The sequence below is a fragment of the Phacochoerus africanus genome, chromosome 11 (genome assembly GCF_016906955.1).
Source record: "Phacochoerus africanus isolate WHEZ1 chromosome 11, ROS_Pafr_v1, whole genome shotgun sequence".
NCBI classification, from domain to species: Eukaryota; Metazoa; Chordata; class Mammalia; order Artiodactyla; family Suidae; genus Phacochoerus; species Phacochoerus africanus.
In genome coordinates, this window is record NC_062554.1 from 121,552,515 (window position 1) to 121,577,453 (window position 24,939).

General features: G+C 38.4%; 1 protein-coding gene across 1 annotated transcript in view; it reads left to right on the forward strand.

Moving 5' to 3' along the window:
* The first annotated feature begins 904 nt into the window (after positions 1 to 904).
* Positions 905 to 24,939, forward strand: part of XPR1 (xenotropic and polytropic retrovirus receptor 1) — a 226,736-nt gene continuing 202,701 nt past the window's right edge. Inside the window, exon 1 of the mRNA XM_047752002.1 lies at positions 905 to 1,153. Coding sequence (XP_047607958.1) covers positions 1,085 to 1,153 — 69 coding nt within the window. The 5' untranslated portion in view covers positions 905 to 1,084. The remainder of the gene's footprint in view (positions 1,154 to 24,939) is intronic.

Here is a 24,939-nt window from a genome sequence, read left to right on the forward strand (position 1 = left end):
GCATTGGTTTCCCTCTCAAACCTCACTCCTAATCCCCACGAAGCTTAGCCACAAGTCCAGTTGATACCCCAGTCCTAGTTTGAGTCCAGGTGTTGTGGTTGGCCTTTCTGGGAGCCCTGGGGCTAGACAATTACATTGAAATTCAGAAGCAGCATGCAATTTTTGGCACTGATATCTTTAATTAAATTCAACAAGCACTTATCGAGCACCTAGAATGTGTAAAATAAGCTTCCTTTAAATACATCTGGCCCTTAACTATTTAGTCTGTTTTTGCCTTTTTTTTTTTTTTTTTTTTAGGTCCGCACCTGCGGCATAAGGAAGTTCCCATGCTAGGGGTCCAACTGGAGCTGTAGCCACAGGCCTACACACAGCCACAGCAAGGCCAGATCTGAGCCGAGTCTGCAACCTACACCACAGCTCACGAGAAGGCCAGATCCTTAACCTACTGAGCGAGGCCAGGGATGGAACCCACAACCTCATGGTTCGTAGTTGGATTCGTTCCCGCTGCGCCAAGAAGGGAACTCCTATTTAGTCTGCTTTTAATTTGAATTAATGTTGACCCATCCTTAAGGGTTTTACGAAGAATAAATATTAAAAAGAAAAAATACTTGCACAAATCTTTGCAAATATAAACGTCTTCTGTGGAGTATTGTTGCTACAGTATTAATATTAATTGCAATAACACCACAGCTTCCCAAGCAAGCGTTAAGAGCGCAGCTGTAAGGCCAACAAGAACCAGACGGAAGAGGTCAGGGGAGGTGCCTTCAGCACGTCCGGCCCAGAGGGGCGGAGCTATAAGGAATATACTAAAATACCGCCCGTTACCCCGCCCTTTTCGTCGGTGCGGCGTAGGCGGTTACCATGGCGATGACGTATAGAGGGCGGGGCGGGGAGGGGCGGGGCTATGGAGAGGAGGAGGAAGATGGCGGGAGGGCGGCTCTGAGGAGACCTCGGCGGCGGCGGAGGAGGAGAGAAGCGCAGCGCCGCGCCGCGCCGGGGCCCATGTGGGGAGGAGTCGGAGTCGCTGTTGCCGCCGCCGCCAGTAACTGCTGGACCCGAGTGGGAGTGAGGGGGAGACGGCAGGATGAAGTTCGCCGAGCACCTCTCCGCGCACATCACTCCTGAGTGGAGGAAGCAATACATCCAGTATGAGGTACCGGCAGCGGCCGGGGAGTGGGAGGACTCTGAGGGGCCACCATCTCCCCAGTCCTGACCTCCACCGCCGCCTTCGGCTCCTGCTGCCTCCCCGCGCCCGGGCGGACTTTGACCCGGTGCGGCGGGGAGCCACTGCGGCATCCCCGCCGCGGCCGGCCCCCTCTGGGCCCCGCTGACCTTCCCCTCCCCCGCAGCCCCGCTGCCGCCGGGGTAACGGATATGCGGGCGGCGGGCCGGGAGGGAAGGCACAGCCGGCCGGGGCTGGGGAATGGCGGTGGGAGGGCGAGCCGCAGGTGGAGGAGTCGGGGTGTGAGGGCAGCCCCGGGGTCGCGGCGGTTTCGCGCTAATCCCCTCCTCCCGCTCACCCTAACCTCGCGTCCCCACCCTGGGCGAGCGCCCCCTCGCCAAGGTTAGGTCTTGTTTCTCTCTGCTCACCTCTCACCGAGGAATCCTCTTCCGAGATAAGCCCCTCCAGTGATTTCCTTCATTCCACGGAGCCCTTCAGCTTTTCTTCACTTGCCCGCTGTTGACAAAGGCTTTGTAACAGGGTTGAAACTTGATTTAAATGTGTATTACACATGCAGTGGTTACAATATGCACACGTACCGTAATCAGCTATTTTGTTTTGATGAGACTGACTTGTCTTTTCACTGATTGCATAAAGTATACAAAGTATATAAAACATCCTTATCTTTGTTTTTGGCTCTTCTCTTGTTTTGGGATGAAGGGGGAAGTGGAAGGAAGAAAGAGAAGGGAATTATTTACAATTTTCACATTTTCTTTCCTAAATTTTTTGTTATCTAGGGAGAAAAGTACTACATTGTAAACAATGTACTTTGAAAACATACCTGTGTATTACAGAAATCATGGCCCGTCTCACCCTTAATTTCTGTAATAACGGCTCTTGGAGTGTATTTAATAGATAGTGATAAGGAACCTTGCATTAATAAAAGGAAGAGTAAAGGTGATGAGCCCATTTAGAGATTCAGAAGCCAAGATACCTGAAGGGCTTTAAGCATTGCAATAGGTTATTTTCCTTAACTGGCAGTTCAGCTCCTGGATAGAGAAAGACTTATCTGTAACCTCCAGGAATTCACATCTATGTTATGTGCAGGAACAAAGAGTATAAAATCAATATGAACACAAATATTCTAGCTAGGTTTTATGAATTAAAATATTTTGGTTCTCTATTTAATTTCTATTTTAAGTTCATTGATAGGTGTTTAGGCAATAGTTTATTCATATAACAGTTGTAATAATTGAAGAAGACAGGGAAAGGGATTGTTAAGTAGGTTAAACAGAACCTTGAAGAACCTTGTAAAATAAATTCACCTTGTAACATACAGTATTTGATTATTGCCAGAAATGAAAGCCCGAAAATTATTAATGCTTTCTTTTCACTTAATTTTCTTACAGTGTTTTGTGGCTATGTTTCATGAGAATGAAAAAAAGGGACTAGCTTTTCACCTTGTAGAGGTTTTGATTTATTGTTTCTAATAACGTTTGGTCAGTTTAAAACCTTGGCTAGAGTCCAGATGATGGTTTTTATTGAAAGGAAGGTATTGGTCTTTCATCTCTCTAGTAGTAATTTTCAGCACCACTGCCAGTTCTTCATAGAAGCATAGAACACAGCATGCTGAAGCAACATCTTATACTTAAGTAGTATGGAATGCTTCATTTGGGGAGAAGTAATGGTGGTTGGTTGTATGCTATGATTTGTTTTAAATATTACAGCACTCAGCTGTTTCATAGAATTGTATTAACTTGGAATACAATTTCTGGGGCTGGAAGGAGAAGCATAAGATTTAGTTTGAATACATAATTACTTCTTGATTTATAATGTCAGCTTTGTGGCTGGAGTAATTCTGGGATTCCTTATTCACATACTCCATTTGGACACTAGTCCTAAGTGGTTACTTTAGGTTGGTCACAGAGGAACAAAATTCCTGAGCATATGTGTGACTGCATTATCTTTCCTAGTCTAATTATAAATTATTTTTTGAAAAATTCATTAATTGTGGATAATTGAAATTTTATTCTGCAGAGAATTCCTACCATGTGACTCTTGACTAGGATAAGCTCATTGTTTGGTAGGCAAAATTAATAAGAAACACTTTTCTTTGTGAATTGGAGCCATTGAGGACATTTTTTAGAGGCTTGGGATCTGTTGTGTATTGTTTCTTGAGAACTGGTGCTGTTCCTTTAAAAATAGTTGAAGAGTCATAAATAAGAGTCTTTAGAGTCCAGGAATTTTAGTAGCTTAAAAACTTTGGGGAAAAAAAGGACATCATAAAAGATATTAGTATTTACTAGAGAAATGAACTTCCTTATAATGCAGTAACATGTAGTTTCTCATATATGAAGATGATGCTCTTGAAACACTGTTAGTAGAACAGACACTTGAATTTGCTTTTCAAGTACTGATGATGAAATTTCAGTGTATTGCCCCTGATTTCTAGCATAGGGTGCTTTCTAGTACTGTGAACCACGGTGAACTGTTCAGCTTCTTTGTGGTTTATTTCATTTTGCTATGTCAAATTTTACTTGAAATAAGCAGAGCTTCAGGTAGAAGCTGAAAATACTGTTTTACATCTATGATTAGATGTATTATTGTGTACACACGATCATACAATAACTGCTAGTTCTCATATGTGCTCGTCATGAGGCTTTGAGGAGAGTCTTTTTGCCTTTCCAAGGTTCTTCTTTCATAAAATAAGAATATAGAGCCAGAGCTTTTCATAGGATTTTTTATTTAACTTTCACTGGCTTTTATTTTTTAGATTGTTAAAATTATTAATTTTAGTGATGCATCAGTATCCTGAAAATTATTAGTTTCTGATTTAAAAGTGAATTGTAGAGTTCATAGATTCAGTCTTCATAGACAGAATGATAAAACATAAAAGAAGAGAGCAACATGGAGAAACTATATGAAGAAAATCTGATCCATTTGGGAATAGTTTTTACACAGAATAAACACAGTGGGAAGAGACTGTCCCTGTTTCCAGTAATCTAGTTGAGTGTAAATCTTGGTTTATATTATAGAACATCAATAAATCTTTATAAGAGCATAAAAACTTAGAATCAGTGGCATCTGGGTGACAGTGAAACAAACAAACTGGCAAAAAAAATTTGGAATCAGTGATTGTATATTTTAGAGCTCTGTAATTGATTAATCAAAATTAATTTAGACCAGTTTCAGCCAAATAGACTAGTATGACCATATTAATATTTTACAGAATACTAGCAAAAGAAGCAAATATATTTGGTGTTGTAGGCTGCTGACTTGTGTTTTTTTCCCTAGGGTCCTGTGCTGCTTTGGTTTCTCAGAAATGTGGCATTTTTTTTTTTTCAGTGTACACTAATTTTGTAAGGTAATAAAATAATGAGACATCTAAATTTCGGGATTTTAGAGTTTGAAGGGAATTTAGAGATTATTTGCCTTCTTGTTTGTTTGTTTGTTTTTTTCAAGTAAGGAAACTGAGGTCCAGAAAGGTTAAGTTACTTGTCCAGGATCATATCTAGATAGCTAGTCTCTTGAGCAGAAGGCGTGTAAGCTTTGGTAGTGAGGTTACCCTAACTGTGTGACCCTGAAGAAATCACTTCCTCTTTCTGGGCTTTAAGCTCTTCATCTGTAAAGTGAGAGAACTGGACTTGATGGTTTCTAAGCTCACAGACCTCTATTTTCTAAGGACCATATAGCTCTAAATTTCTGTGCATTTTTTGTGGTTTGTGTTTGATATATGAAGAGGAGAGAACTTAAAGCATTATTGTTAATAGCATCTTTTTAAATTAATAGTCACCTTTCAAAATTCTTTGATGATATTTTAATGCGTGAATGGAAAGCTGACCCAGTGAAACTTTTATTTAACTTAAATAAAAAATGATGGTCATAGATTAATTTTTTGTTGCAAGATTTGGGAAAAGAGAGATTCTTCATAAACTGCGTATCTTATTTTTAATTGCAAGGAAACAGTGCTGTAACGTTATTGTGATTTTCATTTATAGAACTCTCCCATGAGAACACTTGTGTTGCAGGCTTCAATTTCCCAAAGGTATTATGTTGATTAGTTAGGGTTAACTTGCCTTGCTGGAACTTGTTTTGAAATTTCCAGTTTGGCCACCCGATGGGGCACAAACCACACTTTTTCTTTCACTCACTTCTGCAAATGAAAACCCAGTATAGCATATTTAAAATAACACTTGTAAATGATTATGTCAGTAAAATGCTTTGCATTTCAGAATGTTTCTTAACTGAGTGAATGAGTGTTGTATAAGACAGAAAACTATTACTCTTCTTTATTATTTTTGTATAATAAAGTGTGTTAGAGTGAGTATCCTGGAAAGATTATACTTGCCCTCCCATCCCTGAAGGTTGGTTTTGGATCAGTTTTTGGGTGAAGGCCCAGATCATAAGAACCTAAGAGTCTTATTTGACCTGGGGTGACCATGGAAAATCAGTCCTGGCTTCAAATCCAGTCCTAATCTGGAAAACATCTGAGAGACTGAGTTGTGCTGGCTAGAGATTTCAAGTATATTTGCATCATAGCCCCCAAAGGAGAGTACCCAAAACTCCCATGGAGTAAGGGAAGATAGTTGTTGTTGTTGTTGTTGTTTTAATGATTTTCATTTTTTCCATTATAGTTGGTTTACAGTGTTCTGTCAGTTTCTACCATACAGCAAAGTGACCCAGTCATACACATACGTATATATTCTTTATTATTTTTTAAAAGTGATTTTCATTTTTTTCCGTTATTGTTGGTTTACAGTGTTCTGTCAGTTTTCTACTATACAGCAAAGTGACCCAGTCACACACACATATATATACATACATTCTTTTTCTCGCATTATCCTCCATCACAGGTGACTGAAAATAGTTCCCTGTGCTATACAGCAGGATCTTATTAGAAAATAGTTTTAGAAATGTTAATTGTATTTGTTTTTGTGCATAAAACAGAAAGAAAATTTTACTAATATTGAATAAATGGGTTAATACAGTGACCTTGTTTAGGAGGTAGTCGGAGGGCAAATAGCAGTTAATCCAGTTTATGGGTACATAGTTAAATGAATATATATGGCTGTTACCTAATTTTGACTAAATGAACCCTTATAAAATGGATGAGACTTAAAAAGACTCCTGTAAAGAAGCCTCAGCAGCAGTACCAATAATCAGGCACACGTGAATATCAAGAAAATGGCAGAGCTGGCAATTCTACTTCTAGTACTAGCTTTTTGTCAGCCAAATTATAGAGAAAACAGTGATACTTAAATAGATCTGACAGGAAGTTTGCCAGAATGTTTCAAAATAATTAAGATAATTCTTTGAAGTACTGTTTTACATCCATTGTCATTTACAGTGAACTCCACCTTAAATAAATATGATATATTAGAGTATTTTGTCTTTAAAAGGTCTGTTTTTGGAGTTCCCGTCGTGGCGCAGTGGTTAACGAATCCGACTAGGAACCATGAGGTTGCGGGTTCAGTCCCTGTCCTTGCTCAGTGGGTTAACGATCCAGCGTTGCCGTGAGCCGTGAGCTGTGGTGTAGGTTGCAGACGCGGGGGTTGCTGTGGCTCTGGTGTAGGCCGGCAGCTACAGCTCCGATTGGACCCCTAGCCTGGGAACCTCCATATGCCGTGGGAGCAGCCCAAAGAAATAGCAAAAAAAGACAAAAAAAAAAAAAAGGTCTGTTTTCCAGCCATTATAATCAGGTTTCAAAATCAGCTGAACCCTACAGTTTGAACTAGGCTTTTGAAATACTATTATCATGAAATGTTAAACTAAAATTTTAAAAAGTAATGAATCTTTTCAGTTAGGTTGTTCTTTAAAAGTATTGTTACTGATGATAATTTCTTAAAGGAGGTTAAAAATATTTTAGTATTATTCACAAATGAAAGGTTAAAATTATTTATTTTATCATTGTCTCAGCTTTTAAAACTTCCATTAAAAAAAATCCTGTGTTTTATAATGTAAACAGATGTAGAAGGAAATAATTTATAAATAAATGTACCTATATTGGAGGTGCATAGTAAGCTTTTTTTTTTTTTTTTTTTTTAGTAATGATATGTCATAAAAAAATATTTGGAAAATTTTGCTCAAGTTGTACTACTTAACCAGAGCTATTTTGTGGGTTGCTTGGTATTTAATTGGCCTTTGGGACTGAGAAATTGTCAAAATTCTCTAGGTTTCTTGCCCAATTGTATTTGCCTTTTCAGGTCTTCACTCTACCTAGTAAATGCTAAAAGAAGCCAAGTAGACAACACTCATGAACAAGTACTGTAAAAAAATTATTCATTCATTCAACAAATATTTATAGGGGCTCTACTCTGTGCCATGGGTTGATAGATATGCCATTAAATTCTAGTTCTTTTGCTATCTTAAAAATAGAAAAAACAAAAACCAGTATTTTCTTGTGTGTTTTTGGTTTTATATTTCATTTAATGTAGTGCTTTCAAAATTAAAAATGGTATAGAAAGGGGAGATTGCAGATTGAGGACTTGGAACAGGTTTTAAATTTGAATCTCTTGTGTTAAGTCATATGAAAGAATTCTCCCTGGCTTTTCAAACTTTTTTTGTTATTCATCTTTAAAGTCAATTTGTTTATAGGAGGAGATTTAGTTACTTGTTTCTTCCCATCACCAGGCAGGTGTGGTATCTATGGGGCCTGATCAAAAAATCCTTAAAAAGTTGTTTGTTTATAATAGGTAAGAGGAAAGTACAATTAGCTTGCTGCAAGCAAAACTTAAGATTTTCATATTCTCTGTAACAAGAGGGACAGTTATGTTAAGAAAACATAGTCATCTCTTAATAAAGATGACTGCAGTATTTAAAAAGACCAGACCGTTAACAAGGAGATACAAGTCCTTAGACCCAGTTTTGTCATTGACTATTCATAAATAATTAGTGACCAAGTGCTTTTTTTGAAGATTGAAGGCTGAAATGTAGTCATGGTAAAGTGAGAAGTTTTTTAGATTATTGCATGAATTACTTATTCAGGCTAAATTGGTAAAGTTGTAATTCATGGATTAATCCATGTGCTTTGTGGGCTTTTTCTGTACCTTAGAGCAGTAGTTCTTCAACTCTTTGGTCTTGGGACCATTTGAAACTCTTACAAATTGAGGATTCCAATATCTACTGATAATGTGCTATACTAGAAATTCTGAGAAATGTCTGAAACACAAAAGTATACAAGCTCACCTTCAACTAGCCATCAGATACATGACATCACATTTCATGTAGCCTTTGGAAAACTCCACTGTGAAAGGATGAGAGTATAAAAAGCACATGAAGTTGTAGTATTATTATGAAAATAGTTTTGACTTTCTGGGTTCCCTGAGTTTCTGAGAGTTGCTGCTTTAAAGCACAGAAGTCCTTTCAGAAAGTTTAGAGATGGCCTGATAATCTCTCTAGTCTTAGGAAGCACATAAGAGGATAAAGGAGATCCCATGAGTGAGGATTCTCTGGTATCTCTGTCCTGTAAGGATGGTAGAGAAAGGAAAGTTGTCTTCCCTGGGATCCCCATTCTGTTTTCTCTTCTTTGAATTGAATTAGTGAAAATGTGATCATTTTATCAGTAAGGAGAAAGGATTTAACATTTATTGACCAGTTAGGAACCAAGTATCAGCAATTGTTACCTTATTTAATCTTCACAACAGTTTTGCGAGATAGATGATTTATTATCACTATTTTACTGATGAGGAACCCAGGCTTAGAAAAACTAATCAATTTGTTCATGGTCACACACCTAGGAAGTAGTAGAGCCAGAATTTGAAATCAAATTTTGTCATACTTTGGAGCTCTTGCTTTTATAGGGGAATTGTAAATAACTGCAAGGTGGTAGCAGTGGCAATAACAACAGCCATTATTTTTTTAGTTTTACTTTTGCCAGTCACTGTGGCATTCCGTTAAAAACATTTTCTCTTTTTAGCAAGCTGTTTAGGTTGGTTGTTATTTTAACTTTGTTTGTAGATTGGGGAACCTGAGCCTTAGAGCCATTAAGTAACTGATTATGTTGATACTGTGATTGTGGGTAGCAGAGATGAGATTGTAAGTGTACCTTCTCTTAATTTCTACCTCATACTGCTTTATGAAAAATAAATCCACCCACTTATACATACATACATTTAGGCATAATGTGACCTGTTTGCCAGAACCTGCTGAAGTAATGGCTAGTCTGTTTTCAGTCCCAGGTCTCAGTCTACGTGGTTTGGAGGTAGCAGGGTGTGGTATGGAGGTCAGAGTTCACCTGTCAGTTTATATTTTCCTCAAGATTTCTGAATCGACTCTTATGAGATACCTAGCGTATACAGAGGACCTTATAAAGATGAGCCATAAGAAAAAAATAATGAGATGTAATGATAACGGTAAAAAGAGGAAGATAAAGAAGAGTAGACAGGAGTTCCCCTTGTGGTGCAGCGGAAACGAATCCAACTAGTATCCATGAGGATGTGGGTTCAATCCCCGGCCTCTTTCAGTAGGTTGCTTGGATCCCGGGTTGCTGCGGCTGTGGCATAGGCTGACAGCTGTAGCTCCAATTCGACCCCTAGCCTGGGAACTTCCATAAGATACATCACAGCCACTGCAACCCTAGATCTGAGCTGCATCTCCGACCTGCACCACAGCTCATGGCAGCACCAGGGAAAAAAAGAAGAGTGGACACAGTTGTTGCTATAACACAGTCGTGGCTTTGGGCTTTTAGATCATAGATCATGAGATGTTAGACCTGTCAGGAATTTCACAGATTATTTAGCCCAATTTCCTGTTTCACTTAAATGGGGAAGGTCCAGAGAGGTTGTGATTTAAGGTCACAAGGCTTGGTTAGTGGCTGAGGTATCACAATCACCCTGATTCACTTTGTTGTTTAACTATTTTTCATCAGAGGCTTATATGTTAATAATGCATACAGAGAGCAAACTCTGAAGCCAGACTGCCTAGGTTTCTATTTCAGCTCCACAGTTTGCTAGCTAAGTGACTCCAGGCAAGTCATTCAACCTCTCTGTGCTTCAGTTTTCTCACCTGTAAAATGGGGTCAGTAATAGAAGTTATAGGACTTTTGTGGGGATTATATGAATTAAAATATGAAAAGTGCTTAGAATAATGCCTAGCACATAGTAAGAGCTATATATTTGCTATTAAAATTATTTGTCCTGCAGAGCTCAGTGGTATTACTTAATGCTAGGTTAACAGTATCTTTGTGAGGGAAACTGAGCCTCAAATTTTTACCTCTGGTCTTGTTCAATTCAAGTTTTCTTGGAAAATGGCTGTGTTGATTTTTTCTCTTATTATGTGATATTTATGTTAATAAGCTGTCCTTTTTATATACCGTTAAGAAATTCAGGTGGGAACAGGTATATGGTTTTGAAATAAATGAGCTCCTCTTTGTTACTTGTAACCCATATACATTTCAGGTATAGACTGTGCCTGTGTATTCTTTTCTTTCTTTTTTTTTTTATTTTTTAAATTTCTTTTTTCTTTTTTTTTAGGGCCACACCTGCGGCACATGGAAGTTCCCAGGCTAGGCATCGAATCAGAGCTGCAGCTGCTGGACTACATCACAGCCACTGCAATCCTAGATCTGAGCTGCATCTCTGACCTGCACCACAGCTCATGGCAGCACCAGATCCTTAACCCACCGATCAGGGCCAGGGATCGAACCTGCATCCTCATGGATACTAGTCACATTCGTTACCACTGAGCCACAAGGGTACTCCCTCTTTCTTTTTTTAAATTGGGTTGAAATTCACATGTGCCTTCCTAAGTATGTCTAAATAGCTTAAGTGAATCCTTGGAGTTTTTAGTGGATATCTAATTTTAGTTCTTTTCAATTTTCTGGTGGAAATTTAATTTTTAATACTAAAATTGGTTTTAGAGTCGAAAAAGACCTTCTCAACTCTTCTGTTTCACAGATGAATAAATTGAGGGCACAAAGGCCAAGGTATGTGGTCAGTCTCACAACTAGCTAATAGCAGAGCCTGGAATAAAAATATTACCTCCTGCTTATTGCTTTACCTCACTGAGTCTTATCACTGCCATATAAACATTTCTTTGCTTTTAATTTTTAGAATGAATTTTCTTTTTAAGAGCCCATATGAATTTAAATGTTCTTGTTAATGATTACCTTAGCATTAGTACATTTATCTGAATATAATCTATTAGTTCACATCAACAGCTTAAAATTGTTCTTGTGTGTGTCAATTAAGACTAAGTAAATTAAGAGACTCAAACCTTAAAAATATTATTTACTCAACTACAGAAAATTAGCCATTGCTCCTTCTAAGTGGAAATCTATATTAGGTGAGGAGACAGGATTGAGGAATTATGGTGAGGCTTGAGGAGTTAGGTAGAGATGAAAGCACAACTCGGGAAAATTAAAAAATCATTTGGGCATTGCTGTGTAACATACCTGTTTTTGAATGTTAACAGAGGCTACATGTCACCTGTCCATGTAGAGCACCCCACCCTACAACATCTCTTTAACCCTCTGCCAAGCCAAAGTGAGGGCTTACCTGACTAGAGAAGATTAGAATATATATTAAGCCAATTCATTAAGTATTCTGGAGCATCCCCTTCCTTTTAAAAAAATTAATAAAATGATGGTAATAACAACAGCTAATGTTTAGTGTTTCCAGTATGCCAAGCATTTTACGTTTAATCCTTGGCCTCTAAGGCAGGTTTTGTTATCCTTGTTTTAAGCAGTCACTGAGTCTTAGATTGAGTGGATTGCCCAAGGTCACATGGCTAATGAATGATAAAAACCAGAATTCAAACACAGATTTGTCTTATTTCAGAGCCTGGATTCTTAACATGGTGTTATATGGTCAGGATCATGCAAGGGGCTGGTGATATAAAAATAAGTAAGCCCCTGTCCTAGAGGAGCTGGTAACTTGGGTGGTCCCCTAATCATAGTATATTGTGATTACCTTACAGAGGAATGCCGATTGATTTTGCCCTGGAGATCAAGGTATTTATCTTTTTTTTTTTTTTTTGTCTTTTTGCCATTTCTTGGGCCGCTCCCACGGCATATGGAGGTTCCCAGGCTAGGGGTGGAATCGGAGCTGTAGCTGCCAGCCTACGCCAGAGCCACAGCAACATGGGATCCGAGCCGCGTCTGCAACCTACACCACAGCTCACGGCAACGCCGGATCGTTAACCCACTGAGCAAGGGCAGGGATCGAACCCACAACCTCATGGTTCCTAGTTGGATTCATTAACCACTGCGCCACGACGGGAACTCCCCAAGGTATTTATCTTGAAAGCTTTTCACAGAGCTGGTATTTAAACTGGGTACTAGAGACTGAGTAAGATTTGTGAAGAGGAGATAGGGCACTGGCAGCTTTCTGGGCAGATAAGGTAATATTGAACAAAGGCATAGATGGGTGGAAGCATCCAAGCATATTAATGAAATTTGGTTTAGTAGGTGTCTTGGAGAGCCGATAATGTGAGTTGGGGAAGTGGACTAGGAGGTATCAAGGACTGTAGGGCCTTAGATACTATGCTGAGGAGTTTAAATGTTTCCTGGTTGTGAACCATTAAGTTTTTTTGTTGTTGTTGTTGTTGTTTGTGTTTTTTTTTTTTTTGTCTTCTTGCCTTTTTTAGGCTGCTCCTCCGGCATAGGGAGGTTCCCGGGCTAGGGGTCTAATCAGAGTTGCAGCCTCCGGCCTACACCAGAGCCACAGCAATGCGGGATCCGAGCCGCGTCTGCAAGCTACCCCACAGTTCACGGCAATGCCTGATCCTTAACCCACCGAGCAAGGCCAGGGATGGAACCCACAACTTCATGGTTCCTAGTTGGATTCGTTAACCACTGTGTCACGAGGGGATCTCCCATTAAGGATTTTTAAAAAAAGAGATTGGGAAAAGGAATCAGGGCAAAGTGAGAGTGTAATTTAGATCTTGGAGGAAACATGGGAAAGACTAAGACCAAAGACAGGAAGACCAAATAGTATAACTAAAAATAGTAAAAGCTTAAATTAATACCTATTTAGTAAACATTTTAACATCTGTTTTTTTGTTTGTTTTTTTTTGGTCACCTGCTGGCATATGGAGTTCCTGGGCCAGGGTCAGATCTGAGCTGCAGTTGTGACTGATGCTGCAGCTTCGGCATTGCTGGATCCTTTAACCCACTGTTCCTGGCCAGGGATCAAACCTGTGTCCTGGTGCTGCAGAGACACTGTCGATCTCATTGTGCCGCAACAGGAATTCCCCACCTTTTAACATCCTAAATCAGAATACATCTCATAATTAATTGTCATAGGTTGGCAGACATTTTTTTCATTCGTAGAAGTGCATAAAATAATGCCTTTTATTACTATTAGCACCTTAGATTTGATGAAATATGATAATAATAATATATAGTATTTACTGAATGCCTGCTGTGTGTTAGGCGGTGTCGTAGATATCTGTCAGCATCCAGCATCTGGCAGTGTCTGGCATATTTAGAAACTTAAAAAATGACAACAGCAGCAACAGAAAGTGACCGAAAGGCCATGAGATCTGCCTGAGATGTCATTAAGGGATAAGAAAGAGAAGTTGACAAGAACGTGGTTGAAGACAGTGAATAGAGAAAATAAGAAAAGTTCATGTTTATCCCCTACAGAGTGTGGCTCATGCTCTGGAAATGAGTTACTTTGGTATCAATTTAGAGAAATTGGTCTTATTCTTTTAGTTTTTTTTTTAATTCAGTGAGTGCAGAGCTAGGCCTTTTACTTAGTTTTATGTAACACACACATGTGTGATCAATGATGATGAAATTGAGGTGATATTCTTTCCCCTATTTTTTCAAAATATTTGTATAACATCAGGTAACAAAACTGTTGATAAGTAGGTGAGTCACCACCTCTAATCAAAGAGTTCAAACATCTTTTGATTAAACCATTCTTTTTTTTTTTTTGGCCACCCCATGGCATATGGAGTTCCTGGGCCAGGGATCAGATCCAAACCATAGTTGTGACCTAAGTCACAGCTGTGGCAACGGTGGATCCTTAACCCACTGTGCTGGGCCAGGGACTGGAACCTGCGTCCCAGCACTCCCAAGAAGCCACCGATCCCATTGTACCACAGAGTAGAATAAGATTATTTGAAATATGAGTATTTCAGATTATGTCGCCATTAGAAATTTCTTAAAGAGGATTGCAAAATTTTTTCCTAGGATTTGTTTGCTTAATATCATGGACTTTCACAAATTCATTTCTTGAAAAATCCAGAAATTAGAAATTGCATTGATTTAGAGACCATGGATGCTGGTATTATAATAACCCTGTGAGCTTGGACAAGTCATTTAGACTTTCTATGCTATGATTCTGCTATCTTTAAACTGGGATAATAGGAATTATCCTTTGAATTATTCTGGAAGGATCATGTGAAATGAAATGAATCAATAATTGGAAAGGATCATGTGAAATGAATCAATAATCGGAAAATAGGACAGTAAGTATAATAGCTACCATGCATAGTATTATATAACTATTAGCCACTATTACATATCTGTCCCTAGTGGTTTGAAACCAGCAGTTGAGCAGTATCTTACTTGATTCATTTACTCTTGACCCAACTGGGGGAAGGAGTTAGTGAAACTAACTAGGAGTCAGTGAAACTAACTGACTAACTATTGAACAAATGGAAATTGTAAGAATTTTACCTTTTTATTTTTTTATTTTTTATTCTTTTTGTCTTTTTAGGGCTGCACCCGTGGCATACGGAAGTTGCCAGGCGAAGGGTCGAATAGGAGCTGTAGCCGTTGGGCCTAAGCCACAACCACAGCAACGTGGGATCTAAGCCTTGTCTGCAACCTACACCACAGCTCACAGCAATGCCAGATCCTTTAACCTACTGAGCGAGTCCAGAGATGAAACCCGTGTCATCATGGATACTAAAGAAGAAGATGTTTTAGGGAAAAACATACTATCAAATGAAGAATTTTGAAATTCCCCCTTGCTCTTTATTGGTAACATTTTCTTTTTCTTTTTTTTTGGCCACACCCATGACATGTGGAAGTTTCTGGGCTAGGGATTGAATCTGAGCTGTAGCTTTGACCTGGGCCACAATGCAGGATCCTTAACCCAGTGTGCTGGGCTGGGGGTCGAACCCTTGCCACCACAGAGACACTGCCAGATCCTTAACCCACTGCACCACTGTAGGAACTCCCTCTTCCGTTTTAGAGATAGTATTATTTATTTATTTATTCTCTTTTAAGGTCATACCCATGGCATATAGAAGTTCCCAGGCTAGAGGTTAAATCGGAGCTTCAGCTGCTGGCCTATGTCACAGCCACCAACAATGCCAGATCTGAACCATGTTTGTGACTTACCTTGCAGCTGGTGGCAACCCTGGATCCTTTAACCCACTGAAAGAGGCAAGGGATCAAACCAGCATCATCATGGATACTAGTCAGGTTCATTTCTGCTGAGCCAAAATGGGAACTCCAGGCTGGGAGGCTTTTAAACAGTTACTTTGTTTCTGTGAACCTCATTTTTCTTGCATGAAAAAGGGGGTTAATACTCACAAGACCCTCAATGTTAGGAAATTTCTTGGAAACCAAATGATGTAGCTGGACTTTTAGAATCTATTGCTTGGAAAACTGCATTTTTGACTACATGAATTACTGCATTTTGTAGATTCTAAGATAGATGCACATTCCCTGTTCCACATTCCAATACCTTTGAATTCATTTTACAGATGTTATTATAGTTAATTGGTATGTTTCTGTTTCTTAATGGTACATATAATAATGGTGCAATGATACTTAATGGTGCATCTTAATAGTTGAAGGTTTCTTAGACTCGATGAAGTATGATGGTATTTTTTTAAGTACAAACATATTCATGTATTTTGACAAGTAGTAATATATTTTTGGGAAACATTATTTAGCCTACAGAGAAAACCTAGTTTTTAAGGTTTTACAGTATTGAAATTGAATCTGTGAAGTGGTCTGAGACTCATGGATTAGAAACCAGTTTTATAGGTGTATTGGGAAAAGCATTGTGGAACTTTTGGGTTCTTTTGTTTTCTTTCAGTTAAACTGGAAGAGCTGAGAGAATTTTGTTACCATACTATTATATTAGGACAAAATGTGTTTTACCAACCTATAACCTTATATATTAAAGAGGGGAGTTCCCGTCGTGGCGCAGTGGTTAACAAATCCGACTAGGAACCATGAGGTTGCGGGTTTGATCCCTGGCCTTACTCAGTGGATTAACAATCCAGCGTTGCCGTGAGCTGTGGTGTAGGTCGCAGACGTGGCTCAGATCCCACGTTGCTGTGGCTCTGGCGTAGGCCGGTGGCTACAGCTCCAATTAGACCCCTAGCCTGGGAACCTCCATTTGCTGTGGGAGCGGCCCAAGAAAAGGCAAAATGACAAAAAAAAAGTAAATGAAAGAGGTTTGAATTTTGTGTAGAAATAAAAGATAATGTAAATTGGGAAAAATAAGAGCTTCTCATTTTGACATTTCATAAAACTGGAAATGCTGTAAAATAATTCAATACAATAACATAGCTAACACTTAAAAATTAAATTTGTGTTGAAACTGGAGATTTAGGTTTTGTATTAAAATTCTGTGTAGTTTACAAACATATTTTGAACTTGTACTGTGCTAGATGCTGTGGCCGGTAAGAATTGAAGTGAGACTGCTCCCTGCCCTTAGAGAATTTATAACTGTTACAATAAATGTAAGAATGAGCCATGTGGATTTAATTAGTTATAAGAGAGCTTTATTTTATCATCAGAAGAAGGTCTTTTTTTTATTTTTCCATTTTTTTTAATTACTCAAATGAATTTATCACATCTGTAGTTGTATAATGATGATAACAATCTGATTTCACAGGATTTCCATCCCACAGCCCAAGCACATCCCCCCACCCCCCACAGAATAAGATCTTTAGACAAGGAAGACACTGATTTATTCTGTCAGACGTGTTCCAGCTCAGAAGCACAGCTATATGGCTTCTCAGGGCATTCATTTTAAGTTAAATTACAATGTTGGTGGCTGTGACATACAGAAATGCAGTTTTGCTTATTATTGTTAAATAAATCACCTACTTGAAATTGTCAGTCTTCCTTTCCATAATTTTTGTATCTTTATAGAATAAAATTTTTAGGTACTTTGATCAAGACAAGCCAAAGATGTTGGTTTTGAGCTGATGACATTACATTCTATATAATGTCTATAGAAGTGTTTTTCAGATCTAGTCTTATGTATTAATTATCTACTGCTATGTAGCAAATTAACTCAAATTTAGAGCTTAAAATAATAAGAAACATTTGTTATCTTACGCTGTTTCTGTGTCAGAAGAGTTTGGAAGCAGACCAAGTGGGGGTAGTTGTAGCTCAGGATCTTTTTGAGGTCGCAGTCAAGATGCTCAGTCAGGGCCACAGTCATCTTAAGGCTTGTCTGTGGCTGAATTCCATTCTAACACGGCTCCTCATATGGTTCACAAATTTGTGCTGGCTTTTTTTCAGGAGGTCTCAATTTGTTACCAATTGGACCTCTCCATAGGCTGCCTCAGTTTTTTTGTGACTGGCTTTCCCCAAAGTGGGTAATTCAAGAGAGAGCAAAACAAAAACCAGAGTGCCTTCTGACCTAGCCTTGGAAGTAGTATTCTGTCATTTATGCAATATTCTATTGGTTATACAGGTCATTCTTATTTAGTGAGGAAGGGGATTGCACAAGAACATTACTGCCAGGAGACAAGAGTTATTGGGGGCTGTTTCCGAGGCTAGTTTCCACACCTGATATAAAAATCTAATGGCTTAGAAAAGTTTGGAAGTAAAAGGGAGAGTATCAGAAAACTGAGAGGCCAAAATTAGAGGTAAATCTTAGAAAATAAGATTTCACTCCAAATAGTGGGCTGTGTGTCTTTTTCTCAAAGAAGCAGATTATAGAATGAGTAGTACTTGGGCAAGGTACTTTAATAACCTTTCTGAATTTCTGATCTTCAGTGGTAAAATGAAAATCATATTTACATTAAAGAATTGTAGGCCTCTGTTAAGGTAGTATGTTTAAAATACTCAGACCAGTATCTGGTAGCAGGCATTCAGTCAAGCTATTACTACTTTTATTATTGAACAGTATTCATGGCTGTCATATTCTCAGCTCTCATATGTACTCAAGCCAATCTAATCTAGCTTCTGTCCCATCACTCTACAGAAACCATTTTTTGATGGTCATCAGTGAGCTCCTGATCCTCAGATCTAATTTAATCTCTTGTTATTTTCTTCCTTCTTGATCTCTCAGCAGCTTTTAATTTTTTCTTTAACTTAAGGATATATTTTATTAATCTTACGTATGGATGGTGTAAGTTACAGGCTGTAAAGTAGAAGGTCAAAGTCTAGGCATTCTAATGTTAGCTATTTTTCATTCTTTGTAAATCAATTGCAGCATTCCAGTTACATAGATAAGTAGGTAGATAGGCATTGGTATTCACCTTCTAGCCCAAGAAACAGAACAATTATTAGTATATTGAACCTTTCCTTGATTGCTGTTTCATTTAACTCAAATGTTCTGTTTCCTTTAAAATTTTTTCCAGTTTGAGATATAATTGACATATAACGTGTAAATTTAAGATCCTGTACAATGTGTTGATAGGATACATTTATAGATTGTAAATGATTACCGGTATTATAGCATTAGCTAACACCTCCATCTTGTCACATAAACAACCATTTTTTTTGTGTGTGGTGAAAACATGTAAGATCTACCACTTTTATGATTTTTGAGTATACATGATACATTGTTATTAGCTGTAATCATCATGCTGTACATTAGATGCTCAAACTTTTAAATTTTGTAACTGGAAGTTTGTACCCTTTGCCCAATATCTTCCCATTTCTCTCCCCCATCCTTACCCCCACTCCCACAGCCCTAGGCAACCATCATTCTATTCTTTGTTTCTTTGAGTTTGGCTTTTTTAGATTCTACTAAAAAAAGGATCACTATTCTAGTATAGTGATATCCTATACTATTTGTCTTTCTCTGACTTATTTTGCTTAGGGTAATGACCTGAAGGTTTATGCAAGTTGTTGCAAATGGCTGGATTTCCTTCTTTCCCTTGGAATATATTCCTCTCACCACCCCTCCTCGTGTGTGTGTGTGTGTGTGTGTGTGTGTGCGCGCGCGCACCCGCGCGTGTGTGTACACGCATGCGCACATGCGTGTATTTCACATCTTTATCCATTCATCTGTTGACAGACACCTAGGTTGTTTCCATGTCTTGGCCATTGTGAATAATACTGCAGCAAACATGGAGGTGCAGAAATCTCTAAGCACCTTTTGATAATTTTTAATATATCTTCTTTCTTGAAATGTTCCTTTAATTATTGTGGCCCTCTATACATCTGAATTTTTTTCCTTATTATCTCCTCTGCTGCTTTGTATTCTAAAAGAGTCTGTCTTGGCCCACTATCACTTTATGAAAAATTTTATTTTCTTAGAGCATAGGCAGTTTCAAATCACCTTGATATAGATAATTTGCAACTCTTAACCAACTAGCTATGACCCATCTTCCAAATTGTAGATCTCTATTTTCATTTATTTGCTGACCATCTCAGTTGTCCAGTGGATACCTAAAGTTATTTGTTAACCCAAACTCCTATCTTTTCTTTGCCCAAAGTTTTTTCTTTGGTGTTTTTATAGCTTGGTTAATAGTATCATTAATCATCTTTAATCATCTACCTAGGCTCAGAATCTTGGAGATCTTTAATTCCCTTAGTTCACATTTAGTTGCTGGTCTGACCTTTCTGTTTTGCCTTTTGGTATCTCCCCTTTTTTTCATTTATCACCGTTTTTTGTTTGTTTGTTTTTAATTGCTTCTGTGTTTGGCCGTCAGTTTGTTCTGATCATTTTGAAAAGTATTCAACATATTATGTTAAAACATACCTATTTATATGTCTGTCTTCTTGTTTGATGTACCATTGTTTTCATTAGAGCCTGGCATAGTGCACAGAGTAGATATCCAGTAATGAATAAAACTTTGTCACATCTCTTATGATGATATTAAATAATCTAGAAATATTTATGATAATGCCTCTTATAAAAGATCAGCAAGGTGGCTAATACCCTGACTTTACAGTCAAATGGGGAATGAGTAAAACAGATAAATAATTAAAACATGAGGTGGAAATATCAAGTGCTGTAAATGGTTTCAAATAGAATACTACAGAATTTTAGAGGAGTGAGTAATGACTTCCAGCTGGAGGAATCAGGACAAAGCATAAAAAAAGTTAAATTTGATTTGGACCTTGAAGGATGGTTAAGATTGGGAAATTAGATTTAAAAGACGGGGGGTATGGCTAGGGGATTCTAGGTAGAGGTAATAGCTGTAAACAAAAGGCAGAGATGGAGGAACTATTGAGGTCTCCAAAATGAGTAATAGGTAATTAGTTTTGGCTTGAGGGCTGGGTTATAAGAATGAAATTGATTTTTTTCCAATTTGGAAGGAAAGCCTAGAAAAATAGATTGGATCATTCTGGGTGCTTTAAAGGCCAGCAGAAGAGTATAGGCTTTATTTTGTGGCCATTGAGAAGTCCTTCTAAGTTTTAAAGCAGGAAAATCAGACTGGTGCTTTGGAAAGACTGATTATGGCAGCCATTTGTGAGCTGCCTTAAAGAGATGAAAACCTAAATCAGTTAAGAGTCCACTGAAATAGTTCAGTTGGAAGGATAGGAGAGAATGAATGTAAAGAGGTTATGGTAGTGGCATTGACTGAATCAGATCACTAAACTTAGGAGTGGAAAGAGGAGAATGTAAGAATGTTAACTCCATCAGGACAGGGACTTTTGTTTTCCTTGTGATTTATCCCAGGTACCTAGAACAGATCTGGCACGTGGCAGTTACTCAGATATTTGTTAAATGAGAGAAACAGTAACTGAGATTGTGAATCTTTGTGATGTGGATACTGTCAGTGGCATTAACAGAAATAAAGACTTAAGAGTAGGCTTTGGGAAGAAAATAAATTGAATTTTGGACATTTGTGTTAGCGGACAAGTGGCTGAGGATATAGATTTGGGAAATAGTAGAAGCCATGTCAAGGGGTGTCAGAGTATGTTGGTGAGGAAATTTATAAAAGTGGAATATAAAGGACGTGTTGTAAGTTCTTATAAATCATATATATTTTATACAGTTAATGAATTCAGTGATAATTAATGTTGTAACTTTCTTTATATTGAATTACTTTTTGCTAATGGGGTACATTTGAATTCCATGAAAATTTTGAGTCGCACAAAATCCTTCTCATATAACATAGGGTTTTAATTGTTTGAAGTAGGTTCAAGAATACATTAAATTTTAGTATACTAGATTATAAAAATTTGTATAAGAGTTTCTATTGACTTTACAGATTATTTCTATCATCAAAAACAGAGCTAGGTTTATTTATTTCTATTTGGGATAGAAATGAAGATTAATTAGATGGTCATTCTTTGTAAGGACACATGAGAGGCTCAGTGCCCTCTTTGGAGGTTTTTAATTTGCTTTTTAAAACTGTTCTTAGCACTTTACTTATTTTTTTATTTGTTTTTGGCCACACCTGTGGCATATGAAAGTTCCCAGGGATCGAACCAGGAATCTAGTCTGAGCTGCACCTGCAACCTATGCCACAGATGTGGCAGTGCCACATCCTTAACCCACTGCACTGGGTGGGGGGTCAAATCCAGGTTGCCGCAGAGGCAATGCTGGATCATTACCCCCATGTACCACAGCAGGAACTCCTTCTTAGCACTTTAGTGTTAGGAAAACATGACTGATTTTTAGATGATGAGACAAAGAAACCAGGTCAGATGTAACTGACTTGCACGTTATTCACAGACTATTCGGTATTTCTGGTGAAAAAATTTAAAAGGGAAATACACAAAGAAGTAGAAACTGAAAAAAAGGTAAGTGGAGAATATTTCTATGGTTTGTAGACCTGGCATAGTGTACATATTTTAAGGTATGTATCAAAATTCTAGTCAAGGGGATTCCCATCATGGCTCATCGGAAATGAACCCAAATAGTATCCATGAGGACACTGGTTTGATACCTGTCCCCACTCAGTGGGTCAAGGATCCTGTGTTACCTTGAGCTGTGGTGTAGGTTAAAGACACAGTTTGGACCCATATCACTGTGGCTGTGGCGCAGGCCGGCAGCTGTAGCTCCAGTTCGACCCCTAGCCTGGGAACTTCCACATACCGCAGGTGTGGCCCTAAAAAGCAAAAAAAAATTCTAGTGAAAAGTGCCATTTGGAAAAGTTTTTAATATAAAAAACAGGCTCATGTAAATTTTATCAAATTAAACACCATAAATAGGGATTATGACTTCATTAAATTTTCATTATATTCCTTGCCCTTCTTCTTCAAATGCTTGTGTTTATTAATTTTTATTTTCATTTTTTTTTCTTTTTAGGATTGCACCCGCAGCATATGGAGGTTCCCAGGTTAGGGGTCTAATCAGAGATACAGCTGCCAGCCTACGCCACAGCAGTGCAGGATCTGAACTGCATCTGCGACCTACACCACAGCTCACAGCAATGCCAGATCCCTGACACAGTGATCGAGGCCAGGGATCGAACCTGAAACCTCATGGTTCCTAGTCACATTTGTTTCCGTTGCACCATGATAGGCACTCCTGTTTTCATTTTTAGTTTTTATTCACCTGTGTTTTTTGTTCATAATCCAGTAATTAGATTGCAGTGTACTGACTAAATGAATGTTGAAGCAGATGAGAACAACATAGATATTTTGTTGATAGAGATATATTTATAGTATGTTATATATGTAGCTAATGGCAAGTTAATAAGAAGTAGGAATTCTTCTAGCTTCTGATACTTGTTCTGTAAAGTGGTCTGTGAAACCCGTCTGTTTGGAAAAGAGATTAGAGATGATCTGTGGGTTATGAAAATTAACAACATAAATAATTTTATTAGTATTTAATATCATTATTATTATTATTTGGTCTTTGTAAGGCTGCACCCGCAGCATATGGAGGTTCCCAGGCTAGGGGTCGAATCAGAACTGTAGCGGCTGGCCCACTCCACAGCCATAGCAACACAGGATCCAAGCCACATTTGCGTCCTATGCCACATCTGCGACCTACACCACAGCTCATGACAATGCCGGATTCTTTTTTTTTTTTGCCTTTTCTAGGGCCACTCCCACGGCATATGGAGGTTCCCAGGCTAGGGGTCGAATCGGAGCTGTAGCCAGCGGCCTACACCACAGCCACAGCAACGTGGGATCTGAGCCGCCTCTGCATCCTACACCACAGCTCGTGGCAATGCCGAACCCTTAACCCACTGAGCAAGGGCAGGGACCGAACCCTCAACCTCATGGTTCCTAGTTGGATTCGCTAACCACTACACCACAACAGGAACTCCGCAGTGCCGGATTCTTAACTCACTGAGCGAGTTAGACATATATTCTAAGTCATCTAGATGATCATCTTGTAAACTAGTAATGCTAGGAGATTGCATCCTTATGATACTAGTTGGGTTCATTATTGTTGAGCTACAATGGGAACTCCCTGTACTGACAGTATTATTGAACATACATGTTAAGTTTGAACTTTACCCTATTTTGTACAATAAATATGTTGTAGAAAGTTTAAGTTATAAAATTAGTAGTCCTTGTTATTTAAAGCGTACACAAATTGGGATTGCCTATATTTTCTTAGGTGTCTGTAGATTTCTTATAAAAATTAAAAACTGTGTGTGCTCATGTTAGTGGTCTTCTGTAAATATAGTAGACATATATTCTAAGTCATCTAGATGACCATCTTATAAACTAGTAATGCTAGGAGATTGCAGTGCCTCTATTTATATTTGCTTGGTCGTGTTGGCTCCAGGTAGTATTCTACTATTTTGCGAAGAGTTAATTAAGAATTGAAGCATATCTAATGCAATAAATGATATATTCATGTCTAGTGGATGGCCAAGTGATGCTACAGTCCATTGCATGACATAAGTTTTGTGATAGTTCACATTCTGTTAGCTAAAGTTTTTTGAGCATCTTCTATGTTTTAGGCACTGTTCAACATACTCTTCATGTATAATCATCAATCAGTTAATATAAAAATTTGTGTTTTAAGCTTTTAATTCTTCAAATAGACCTGTGAGTTATGTGTAATTACTATTCCTATTTTACCGATGAGGGTGCTGAAGTATGGAGAAGTGGTAGAGTTGATTTTCATACATATTGTCTGACTCCATAGCTCTTAGCTGCTGTACTATGCTGCCTCACAGTAGATCCCATCTGAGGGCAGTTAAATGGGCATTCTAGACTCAGAACAGGTAAACTGGCAGTCAGCAACGTATTCATGTTACCAGTTGAAATTTTGTTTCAGCAAACATCTTTTTTCCTGTCTCATTAATGTTGGTTGAATAATATTGGTTTTGTGGTTGTGTTTGGATTTAATCTGTAAGATTTTACTATTATATGCGTTATTATAAGCACTGAGAGTTTTGTCCTAGTTTATATATTTCAATAACATTATAACAAAATAAGTTTTTTTTATGGCCACAACAGCAGCATATGGAAGTTCCTGGGCCAGGGATCAAATCAGAGCTGCAACTGCAGCCTACATCACAGCCACAGCAACACTGGATCCAAGCTGCATCTGTGACCTACTCAGCAGCTTGTGGCAACACTAGATCCTTAACCCACTGAGCAAGACCAGGGATCCAACCTGTATCCTCACTGAGATAAGGTTGGGTCCTTAACCTGCTGAGCCACAGCAGGAATTCCTGTAACAAAAATAATTTAATACTCAGAGATTATGATAGAGATGCTGATGTAAAGGATTGCTTTGAAGCCTTTGGAGATCAAA